Genomic DNA, 12,420 nt, shown 5'->3' with positions numbered 1-12,420 from the left:
GTAAAATTAAAACACATGCAAAAATTAATGAACTGTGTAACGCTACGTATCTGCTAGCTTAAAGGAATGAGCTTTAACTAATTCTGAAGGAATGACCGCGATTAACCAGAATATCTGCCCGTCTTCGTAAAACGTTAAAAATTAAATTGAGTTTAATTTTTAGAGTAAAGGTGTCTGTTACTCTATCTTTGCTTTAATAAAGATAGGATACTGCAGTCTGTTTTGGGCGATAGACCTCATACTAGGAGTTTTACTGTGAAACTACTTACACGCAGGGAAACAGGAAATAAGAGGAACACAGGACGATCAGCTGACTTCAATGTTGACAAAGCAAGTTAACCGCCGGTGAGAAGCAAATGTTCTCGGTAATGGTCACATTGTTTTTTCCAGCTGAATTGTCCGATATTTTCTTCACGGATATCTCAGATGGTCTAACTTCTTCTTTTTTCTGATTCCGTCCTGGTGGTTTATCGCTTTCTTCGACTGCTTTTCTAGCTTTTGTTCGGGGATTTTAAATTACTTTCTGACATGTGATCATTGTCAAAGGTGAACAGAGGTAAAAACCAGGAAAGATTGCTACTACTGCTGTCGGTATGGACATCCAAGATGAGAGGAGAAGGCTGCTGGATGCCGAGGGTGGAGATCCAACAGGACTCATGTCCGAACAAGATGCTTATCTGAGGTCAGTGTAGCTCTACAACAGCAGATCATTTCAGAGGGTTTACGTATCATCTAAATATACAGAGTTATCTAGACCATGCAGATAATGTTTCCGACTTGTAGTTTTTACTCTCTCCTTGCTGTTTTAGGGAAACCAGTTTAATTACGGATATTATTGCTTTGTTTAGTTTTAATGGTGTAGCATAATTTATTTGTGTGTGTGTACTAAATTTAAAGATTATGGCATACTGAACAAGCAGTTGATCTTTGCTTAGCTTCTTTTTGCTTGCTTATTTGGAACCTGAAAGGGCCACAGAGGAGAATCTGGAGTTTGCTTGATAACAACTGTTTTATGTTGACCTAGACGAAAGCCAATGGCTACTAGAGGAATTACACAGATGAGTGACAAATTAAAGGAAAACACTGAACCCTTCACCTCTGCATTGGGGGGATGTGGTATGCTGTCATGGATGGGTTTTTTCCCCCTTAGCAGGAAGCTCGCTGAATATCAATACAATATTCTTCTGAGTGATCGCCTTTATCCTACAGTGAAACATTTCTGTCCTGCACGGAGAAGTTTGATGAGGATGAAAATGATGTAAACCATGTTGCTATGAACAAATATAGGGATTTTAGACTCGCATACATCAGCAGCAGAGAGAGTGACTGAATATCTTTTGGAAAAACGTCACTACAATGAAGTAAAGCGAGTACATCAGCATTCTGAGAACTAGATTTTAGCATGTGATTTGATGCAGAGTTTCCTGCTTTAGAAAGCTTATACTGATCTACACTGCAGTAACAGTTGTAGGAGGGCCCCTTCCTGTCCCAACAGTACTGCCCACCATGGCTCAAAGAAAGGTCCATGAAGACATGGATGAGCAAGTTTGGTGTGGAAGAACTTGACTGGCCTGACCTCAACACCTTTGGTTTGAATTATAGTGATGATTGCAAAACCGGCTTTTGTATCCAACAGTCCAAGGGTGACTTGAACATATGGTCATGTGGTACACCACATACTGGCGTTGTAGCTGTAAAGTGGGGGGTGGGGGCAAAAAAAGAAGCTTTTATTTTTATATTCTTAATTTTTAATAACATTAATGTAATTACATTTTTTATATATTAATGTAAATCTGCAAAATAATGTTACAAACCCTGAAACAATTATCATTTAGTACACCCCATGCCCCCTTTAAACTCACTGGAGCTTACAGACAATCTCATGTCCTATTAAAGCTGCTTTATTCTTCCTGCATTCAGTCTAAAGCTGCAAAGTACTGTGCAGCACTGTGATCCTAGCTCTGCTTTTTCATTCTTAGTCCGAGTTAATCACAGTCATATCTGCTAGTTTTTGTAATACTTGCTCTATTCTGTACTGGATTCCTATTGTTGCTGGTACTCTCCCAGTTTAAATACAAATCAGTATTCTCTTGATTACAGTGTTCCTGACTGAACAGCCATTAGAAATGATGCATGTCACCCATGCCATGATATTATAGGCTTAAAAGAAGAAGCAGAAATTATTCTCTTTTTTGTCCCTGAAGCATATTAATGAGGCTGAGCTTCTTTCTATCATATGTGAGACCTGACCTTTACCTCCTACACTCATCTGTGTTCCTCTTTCTCTCCACAGCAAAGTGAAGAATCGAAAGTTGTACCTTGCGACACTTGCCTCTGTTCTGGGTCCCATGAGCTTCGGGTTCGTGCTGGGATACAGCTCTCCCACCATCCCCGAACTCACCAAGATTGAGGACTCTCGGCTGAGACTGGACGATAACCAGGCTTCCTGGTTTGGGGTATGATGACAGCCAGGCAATTTTAACAGCAGATTTGTGTGACATCTCATTTCATCCAACACATCCTGTAAAAAAGACACAAAAGAAAGAGCCGGATGAAATTAAAATGTGTTGACTGTATGTTTAAAATTAATCATTTTAGCACATTTTAAGCCAGGCTTCAATAATCATGGTCATAACAGTTTATGACATAAAACAGCGGAAGAGTCACTGAAGGAACAACTTAATATACTGATCAGCCACAACACTGAAGCCATGTGCCTAGTGGTTTGTAGGTTCCCTTCTTGGTAACCCAGTGGTAACATTTTGGCCGCCTCCATGTTTGTGTTTTTTGTTTGTTTTTTTGAGCCAGAAGTGACCACACTTGGACGAGAGCCTGGATTGTTTAGTGTAATTGTTTAAAATAATAGAAGCTGGCATCCATAACAGTCACAACTCTAACGCTAAGCCTTAAGACAATCACACCGTTGAGTGGCTATAAAAGAAGTCACCTCCTGTATAGTAGTTGATAAATGGGGAAACTAGCCATAGAGACCCCAAAAGGTTGATTCTTTTCATCTGGACGTAGCAATTTCAATGGGAGAATCTTTTCATCACTCCTTCAGTCTCAACTGACTGCAGGTTTCCCCAGCTTTGTGTGTATACGTGTTAAAGGTAACATCTTCATGAATGGCAGTACCTAAGGTTTGCCTCCAGTATATTGTAATCTTCTTCTTCTTTTCACTGCTCCCTTTATGGGTTGCCACAGTAGATCACCTGCCTCCATCTCACCCTATCACATCCTCTTCTGTCACATCAACCGTCTGCATGTTCTCCTTTACTATGTTCATGAATCTTCCTTATTTTTCTCCTGCCTGGGAGCCTAATCCTCAACATCATTTGCCCAGTTTATCTATTATCCCTCCTCTGCAAATGCCCAAATTATCATAGCGTTGTCTCTCGAACTTTGTCTCCAAAACACTTAACCTGAGGTTTCCCACTGATGCACTCATTTCAAGTCCCGTCCACTGTAATGAGAGGATCTGTGTAATTTTTGCCCTTTTAATGTTGGGTATAAAGAGTATATGCACCCTTTAAAGCCAAGCTGTCTGTTTTAAAATAGGTTGAAAGTATTTCACTTAAACATATGGTCATGTGTTACATGGCATACTGGTGTAAAGTTGGTCTATATACTGCAAGTGCTGGAGCTTTGGCCTCTTTCAAAATAGGCACTAATGCAAAATAGAAAATATAGTCCAGATGTTAACTCAACAGAAATAGTTAAACCCTGTTTAATTATTCTTTTAAAATAATAAAATTGATCAAATGCAACATAAAGTTCAAATAATTCTTTAACGTTTATTGCTGATGATCTGTTCTGTGTTTCAGTCCATAGTGACGGTGGGAGCAGCGTTGGGCGGGCTGCTTGGTGGCTGGATGGTGGAGAAGATCGGCAGGAAGGTCAGTCTGATGTTATGCGCGCTGCCATTTGTCTCCGGCTTCACCATCATCATCGCGGCGCAGAACGTGTGGATGTTTTACGTTGGCAGAATTCTGACAGGCCTCGCCAGTGGCATCACCTCGCTGGTTGTCCCGGTATGTCATTTAAAAGCAGATTAAATGCCTCTTTAATATTTGACCCGGCATCTGTTGATGTGAAGATTAGACAGTTTGATTCCAGAAGAAAAAATCCATCTCCAAAAAACTTAGTTGTTAGACAGTAAATTGAAATGTCAGGCAGAAAAAACAAGGTATGCTTTCATTTTGTGGGATTAAGAAGTAGCTGCACAGTATCACTTGAACACTGATTAAAAATTAGAGAGTATAATCTGACACATTGCCTTAAATGGTGTGACAGCCAGACACCGAATGACCTGATGGGCGGCACCTACACTCAGTGAGATAAATAAGGATTGCTTTGAACAGTGAATCATGCAAAGCCATTGTAGAATAAAAATATGGAGCTAGAAATGAACAGAATAAGACCACCTTTGCTTCAATAACATAAATGATTGTTAATGTGGATCAGTCCATTCAAACGGAAAACATTTGTTGGCTTTGGCTTCTGAAATGTGAATCGTAAATGTGCTCTTAACTTTATATAAACAAAATTATATGTGTTTGGTTTATAAACCATTAAGAGAACAGTTCTGTATACTAAAGGTTTGAATTTTTGATGTTCTCCCTTGTCTCCCCTCAAACAGGTGTATATTTCTGAGATGGCACATGAAAAGGTCCGTGGGACTTTAGGCTCCTGTGTGCAGCTCATGGTGGTGATAGGCATCATGGGAGCTTATCTTGGAGGTATGAAACTGATGTTTAAAGTTTTTATGGCATCTTTAAAACTCCCTTTGCAAAGTCTACATGGCTACAAGAACTGCAGTGTCAGATACAAGAAAAAGTGTCAGATAACAACAACGTTTTACAACCTACAAATCATTGAAAGATGATGTAACAAATGTGGCATTCACATGATCATCGTCGTATATGATCCGATTCCTCTGCTGCCTCTTAGACAACAGCCTCACTGCTTGACCTGTGTGAAAATGGCTGCTTCTGGCTAATCTTGTTAGCTGCGTGCTGTGCATGATTTCCTAATAAAAGCTGGTATGTTTTGAGAGGTGGATTTGTCTCGTGGTGCTCTGGAGGTGGGTTGCTGTGCAAACACAGCAACTGTGTCACACTGCAGTCAAACAGCTGTTTGGTTGTGGGTAGATGTGGTTTTTGAATTGTATCAAAGGTCTGTCAGAGTTTGCAGTGATAACTTGCGGAATAACATCATGATGTTAAAAATAGAACAATTTATTTATGAATCAGTTGAACAGGAAATGATGAACAACTATTTAGCTGATCAGTAAACTGGTTTAGAACCTGTTTCTCTGTCTGAGCCTTGTGACTGAATTTTGATGTGACCATAATATAACTGCACTCCCTCTGTGTGCCCCCCAAAGCTAAAATTACTCAAATAAATAAAAAAAACCCCTGAAACTAAGTTGTCTGCGTATCAGTTTCGAGTGTGCGCTTGAGTTTTATAACTAATCAAAAAAAGACAAGCCCAAACCTCTTCTTATTCAACGCTCTGAACAAATGGTTCCTGTGCAAAAGGTGCTCTGTTCTCATTCTTGGCAGACTGGCTTAATCGAGAACTGTATTCACTAAAGTACTGAAAACATCGAAAGAGAGGCACACACACACACACACACACACACACACACACACACACACACACACACACACACACACACACACACACACTTGTTTTCAAGTGTGAAGACATTGAGACATCTCATTGACATAATGCTTTTCCTAGCTGCTTACCATAACCCTAACCATGAAAAATGAATACCTAACCCTAACCCTCAGTCTAAACCTAACCACAACCTAACTGTAACCCTGATCCTAAAACCACATTATGAGCCTCAAAAATGCCTTCAGACTGGTGGGGACGGTCATTTTGTCCCCATAAGTGACTGTTGGTCCCCACAGGTATAGTATCATCCCAACTTTCTGTCCTCACAAAGACGTCTAAATGTGTGTATAAAAACACACACACACACACACACACACAAACATAGTATTAACTGTATTTCATAGACAATCTGGTAACTTGGGTAACATTTGACAAATAGAACTTATGGATAAAGTTTGAGAAACAGGAAAATGCTAAGGAATAAGGCAATTGTATAAGAATGCCAGAAAAACCTGAAGTAAAAAGCACGTGTTGGAACTGCAACATTTTATATTGGTCTATAGCAGGGGTGGGCAACTCCAGGGCTAGAGGGCCGGTGTCCTGCAGGCTTTAGATATCACCCTGGGTCAACACACCTGAATCAAATGATTAGTTCAGTACCAGGCCTCTGGAGAATTATAAGACATGTTGAGGAGGTAATTTAGCCATTTGAATCAGCTGTGTTGGATCAAGGACACATCTAAAACCTGCAGGACACCGGCCCTCGAGGCCTGGAGTTGCCCACCCCTGGTCTATAGTCTCCAGGTTTGAAAAATAAAGCTAAACCTGTAATGCTTTTAATGGCCAGCAGGGGCTCACTACTCAGTTGCAAAGATAGCTTATCGCTCATTTGATTTATAACCTCAGTAAACAGGTTCCTAATTAGTTTATTGTATCAGTCACTAGACTCCTCAAGTCTTCCTCAACATAACATGATGTTCATTGTATAAATTATTGTCTCATTAGCATACACAAGGATCATAAGAGTACACATTAGAACAGGCTCACCTTAATATTGACACGTTGCTGCCCAGTGAGCATGCATTGCCTTCCTCACTTAAATCCGCCCCTCACTTGTAATGTTTGGTGTTAAACACTTAGCATTTATGCTGCCCCCATATCTAACCTTGAGGCATCAGTTCAAATGGTTCTCACTGTTAAGACAAAGTTGTTTCAAAACAGCTGCATGGTTTGATGTGATGGATCACATCATGGAATTTGTTAAAAGGCCATATGAATCAAATTGTCTTTCATATGTACAAGAAATGTTGCTTATTTCTATTGAGGCTTTTTTTGTTTTGTTTTTTTATTGGTAAAGGGGGAAACGTCTCTGTTAGACATTTTTTAACTCATTCAGTGATTTAGTGATTACCTGTGTGGCCAAAATTAACAACCTTCTCTGAGCACATATAACACTTTAGATGCCGATTTTGAAATATAATAAATATCCTTGTTCCTGTTCTTGTAAAATTAAAATGAATGGCTTCTAAAACTTCTTTTCCACATCTCTTTAAACAAAAGATGAGGAATAGCTGTAGAAATGGCTCATCCTGAGTGTGTGTGAACCTGTTCTGCAGGTCTCTTTATGGACTGGCGTTGGTTGGCGATCTGCTGCTCCATCCCACCGACGCTGCTGATGGTCTTTATGTCCTTCATGCCTGAAACGCCCCGCTTCCTGCTGTCACAGGGCAAGCGAAGGGAGGCTGTGGAGTCACTGCGCTTCTTACGTGGACCAGACGCTCCTGTCGAATGGGAGTGCGCCCGCATTGAGGAAGCATGTGATGAGCAGGTGATATAAGACAAGAATTTCTGGCCACAGTGCCTTTGCCCTCCTCAGTTGTAATTCAACCACTGTGGGGAAAATGTTGGCAGTTTGGCTTGATGATTGACGTTATTCTGTTTTCCTCCTAGGGCTCTAAATTCCAGCTGTCTGACCTGAAGGATCCTGGTGTCTACAAGCCTCTGGTGATTGGCATCATGCTGATGATCTTCCAGCAGATGAGCGGGATCAACGCCATCATGTTCTATGCTGAGAATATATTTGAACAGGCACATTTTAAGGTAGCTCATTCACAGGCACTACTGCTCTTTCTGTCACTCACTAAACAAAGCAGATGAAGGAGCAGAAGAGCAAGACTTCACAGGACAGTGCTGGCACCTTCTTATCAAAAATGGATTTGTCGTGTTGCAGTTTTCCCAAAAAGGCCTTTTTGGGAAATAGGAGTAGGGCTAAAAACAAAAGTCACATGTTAGTGTAACAAAATGCGAAACATTTCAGTGAACGCACTAATAGAAAGCTCTCCCCTTGGAGGTGAAAATTGAATTCAACAACAAAATTATCAATTTACAAGTTTTCAGTGAAAACATAAATTCATTATAGACCTGTCTTTCTTGTTATTCTGCAGCAAAGTGACCTGGCGTCAGTGATCGTGGGTCTCATTCAGGTCTTCTTTACTGGAGTAGCAGCGCTTATCATGGACAAGGCTGGAAGGAAAGTCCTTCTCATTATCTCAGGTAGCCAGAATCTTTAAATGTAATTATTAACCATAATTCCTGAGATCTCTCTGTGACACCTCCTTGATTGTAATTTCATAACACAGGTGTTGCCATGGCCATCAGCACCACAGCATTTGGAGTTTACTTCTACCTGATGTCCTTACTTCCAGAACCCCATGGTGACCTGGCCTGGATGGCTCTGGCCAGCATAGCGGTGTTCATCACAGGTCAGTTTTCCAGCATATAAAAATGGGTCAATCAGCTCCACTTCAAGATGAAAAAATGATTTAGTCCTCACACCTTTTCCTTACCTTATACTTAATACAAATAACTTTGGATATTTAATGGTTTTGGCTATTCCATCACAAATTCAGAGATAAATTTGTCAGTCATCTGCAAAACATTTAATTAGGGCTGTGCGATATGACCAAAATCTCATATCCTATATCCTAATATATCCTATATTTATCGTCCCAAACGACGATATTTATCACAAAAGTTTTACATTTTCTGTAAATTCTGTGAATCTCGGGCAACTCGACTTGCGTGAACTGTTTTCAGCTGGGAGTGCTGTACCCGGAGTCGAGTGTTTCATAAGTTGAAACGGCCGCAATTTTCACAATTTTGTGAGGATTTATTACACGGCATGCTGAGGGTAAAAGCCTGTCCTAAGGTTTATGTTTTTAAGCACCTGATGGCTCTTTTTTACTTCTCATCCGTAAACACTCCACATACTATTTCACCTGATTTAGTTTATTTTGAAAATTCTCAATAGGATCTTCAGCTTTTTTGTGAAAGGTTTACGTGGAAAATAAACAAGCGGAAGGCGGAGCCACACGATGGTATAACCGTCGTTGTTGCTAACGACAACGCATAAAAACAGTCGCTTGTCCGTCAGTAGTGTGGTTATTTTATATATAAGAGAAAGAGAGAACTTTAAGAAATCCTAGAGTGACCATCAAAACGATGAAAAACTATTTCCGTAAACAGTTTAATTTGCGACACCACGAAACAAGCGATAGCGTAAAATGAAACATTAGACGTTAAATCGTTATATCGAACAGCCCTACATTTAATACTCCAAAACACCCAAACAAATTAGTGCTGCTGTTAAACTTGTGGGTGTATTCCCCCAACAGACCATGCCACTTTAATAACTGTTGCTGTCCTGTTCAGGTTTTGCTCTCGGCTGGGGTCCGATCCCGTGGCTCATCATGTCAGAGATCTTCCCAGTGAAAGTGAGGGGGTTTGCCAGCGCTGTCTGCGTCCTCACCAACTGGAGCATGGCATTCGTCGTCACCAAAAACTTCCAGGATATGATGGTGAGTGTTGAACAGAATACCAAATCTGTTAAAGATCCATAAAACCACATTTCAACCAGGATTGCAAACAGAAGTGAAATTTAATTAAACAGAAGTGAAATTTTATCTTACATCTGGGATCCTTTTTTTAGTGAACACATGAGCATACAGCATGTTTAATTAAGATACCATAAAAAGACTTCACTGCAAATTTTGCACTTTGCAGCACCATCCGGGGGACAAAGTAGAGCCCTTTGCTGGGCTGGTTCTGGCACATAGGCCGCATGTTTACCACAATTGGTTCAATGGATGTGGAATAAGATCCTGTTGGAACAGTTAGCATAACGTAACTCACCAGAAAGTCAAAGTGATGTCACACAGTAATCATTATTGTTTGTTATTATGGTTGTGATGAGATAGCAGAACACAGAACACATTGGAAACACATCATCACTGACTTATGGCAAAAGTTTGATGACTCGCCCCCATCAAACATAGTTTATTCCCAGAAAGCTTCCCTGCCAACACAAGACGAGCTGCAGAGAAGTGCATTCCTACTTAACGAGCATATTAAGGGAAGCATTTAGTCCAGTATACACATAGTTGTTGTAACTGCCCTAATTTGCCATCAGTCATAACAGACTTAACTGGCCATTTATGCTCACCATTGTTGCTCTCACAAATGCTGCATGACTCCTGACTTAGTCAGGCTGGAAAAATGAGTGTTTGAAAAGCTTAATGTCTATTGCTGTTTCAGTGATGGGTCAGTACAGGCACATTGAGATAACCAGGGTACAAAGGGGAAAAGCTGTAACAGCTGGAGCAAAAAAAGATGAGATTTTGTGGAGAAAACTTTCAAACCACCATAATTATTTTGTTTGTTCTTTGGACTTGTTCTAGTATAATTTTTTTTCCGCTGAGTTGCAAAACATGTTGTTTACGAGAAGACTTCACCATGTCCAGTGTACCACAAGCACCCTTATGAATAGTTATGGGTCTGATGTCACATTTAGACTGAGCAGAGACCAACATGCCAACCATAACAGCAGCTTAAGTAGTCAGTAGTCACTCCATAGCCTGCTTAGGTTCGCTGTATTGTCTCAAAGCGCTGTCACTTTTAGATTGGATATTCTCAGCTCAAAGGATAATGGGTTTCATTTTTTTGTACAGGATTATAGTTTTGTTAAATTTTTTTAACCATCTGTATTTGTGAGTTTAAAAAACAAAGTTTACTCTACACCAACATCTAGAATACTGTACAGCTATATCTTTGTATAACTTCCTCCTGGAGGTCAAAAAACTGCATGTTACATTAATTGGTCATTCTAAATTGGCTTTGGATGTTGGATTGTGTAGCTGTCTGTCTCATTGCTGAAGGCCACCTCTGCTACCTGGAGAAGCCTCTCCAACATACACAAGATGGAAAAATAACAGTTAAATTCATATAAGTGACAATTTGTGAAGCTGTGAAAACATATTTTGATGCAGGGATGAAAATTTGAATTGAATTTGCGCTGCAGTCGGGATATTTTGAGTGTTTTTGACATTGTTCTCTGTGGCCTTCCCCCCCCCTCTCGCTCTCTCTCTCGCTCTCTCTTGGTCTCTCTCTCTCTCTTTCTCCCTCTTTCTCCCCCCCCCCTGGATACCTATTTGCCTTGCAGAATCTTCTAACCAGTGCAGGAACTTTCTGGCTATTTGCTTCCATGTGCATCCTGAATGTCATCTTCACCATGGTCTTCGTCCCAGAAACCAAGGGCAAGACACTGGAGCAAATCGAAGCAACTTTCAGAGGGATGTCAGGTCCCTGAAGATGCCACATGTAAAGACTAAAAGACAAAACTGCTCATTTCTGAACTCACTGCTCTACCTGGGACACTGTGTGGGTATTCTATGTTATTATTAACACTTTATCATCTTTGGGTATTACAGAAACGGCTGAAAGAAGTAATCCGTCGTGAAGGTTATGATTTTCAGTATTTGTGTACGAGGCATTGATTCGTCTGTTGTTCATGATGCCATTGAACTGTAATGCATCAGTAAGGTTCTGCCAAATTTGAGCTGTTTTCATGTGAAATCTGTCCAGAATCCTTTAATGTAAGATAATCTGATAAGGCAATTAAGTGCAGTCCTTTCAGTTTTGTGATACTGAGAGTCTACAGAGGGGACCAGATTCAGGCTAAAGGGGGGCTGACTCTATACTGCCCCCAGGTGTACTCTTTCTTGCAGTTCTGATCAGTAAAGACAATTTTGGCAAGTTTTCCTCAGGACAGCAGTTTAGCATGAAGTTGGTATTTACGAACACAGCACAGGCACATATAACACACCGAGGGTTGTAGTAATGGATTCCAGTGTTGCCTTCCCTATAAAATGAAATGCCAAAAATACATATAAGCTACTGTTTTTCCCTCTGTTTGTTTAAACAGAGCTTCTAAATTGAGCAGGCAGACACGTGCAGTGACTTCTTCCGGGTCATTTACGTTTTTTTTCCGTTGCTGGATAAGAATATTTCCTATTGTTCTGACTCTTTTTAAGGACTCTAGCAAAAGACAGAACAAAAGTATAACATTTTGGTAGAAGTGAGTAAGCTGTTTACACTAATTTACCTGTGTGTAATTTACAACATCAGGGAAGATTTATGTGATGGCATTGTTCTTTTGGGGGTTTTTTTAGCTGTGAACTGTAAAAATGTGTTTTTTCTTTTTCTTTAAAGTTTTATAATCATTTTTCTTTTGGGATACACTTGAAAAATGTTTTAAACACACATTATATGACTTATACACCCTTGAGGTTATGATAATAGTCACGTAAGTCACATTGTGAAGTAGTGACTTATGTTAATTAAATATCACTTTTTCTTAAACATATTGTTTTTGTTGATCACTCTACTGGAAAAGAATAATAATCATGGTTTTTTTTGTTTTTTTATTTAGTTTGTGATCAATAAAGATGTTTCTATTAA

The 12,420-nt window shown here is 39.9% G+C and overlaps 1 protein-coding gene across 2 annotated transcripts; it reads left to right on the top strand.

The window, feature by feature from the left end:
* The first annotated feature begins 28 nt into the window (after positions 1-28).
* slc2a8 (solute carrier family 2 member 8) lies at positions 29-12,420 on the top strand. 2 transcript variants are annotated; one of them, XM_084946843.1, is made up of 11 exons: positions 29-345; positions 547-682; positions 2,294-2,456; positions 3,825-4,031; positions 4,640-4,739; positions 7,242-7,453; positions 7,576-7,725; positions 8,070-8,178; positions 8,265-8,387; positions 9,337-9,482; positions 11,123-12,420. In XM_084946843.1, the coding sequence occupies exons 2-11, from the start codon at positions 594-596 to the stop codon at positions 11,267-11,269; spliced, it is 1,446 nt and encodes a 481-aa protein (XP_084802969.1). In that variant the 5' UTR covers positions 29-345; positions 547-593; the 3' UTR covers positions 11,270-12,420. The 2 variants fall into 2 exon arrangements, with proteins under 2 accessions (XP_084802969.1, XP_084802968.1); XM_084946842.1 differs by having other exon boundaries at positions 29-365.

Source organism: Perissodus microlepis, chromosome 12 (genome assembly GCF_051167445.1).
Source record: "Perissodus microlepis isolate ML-2025 ecotype Zambia chromosome 12, ASM5116744v1, whole genome shotgun sequence".
Classification (NCBI taxonomy): domain Eukaryota; kingdom Metazoa; phylum Chordata; class Actinopteri; order Cichliformes; family Cichlidae; genus Perissodus; species Perissodus microlepis.
This window is presented reverse-complemented; position numbering and strand designations above follow the sequence as displayed.

Bases quoted from the DNA above. Each gene is read 5' to 3' on its own strand.
- slc2a8 (XM_084946843.1), top strand. From the start codon at position 594: ATGGACATCCAAGATGAGAGGAGAAGGCTGCTGGATGCCGAGGGTGGA. The intron at 683-2,293 runs GTCAGTGTAGCT...TTCTCTCCACAG, and splicing joins GAACAAGATGCTTATCTGAG to CAAAGTGAAGAATCGAAAGT. The intron at 8,388-9,336 runs GTCAGTTTTCCA...TGTCCTGTTCAG, and splicing joins CATAGCGGTGTTCATCACAG to GTTTTGCTCTCGGCTGGGGT.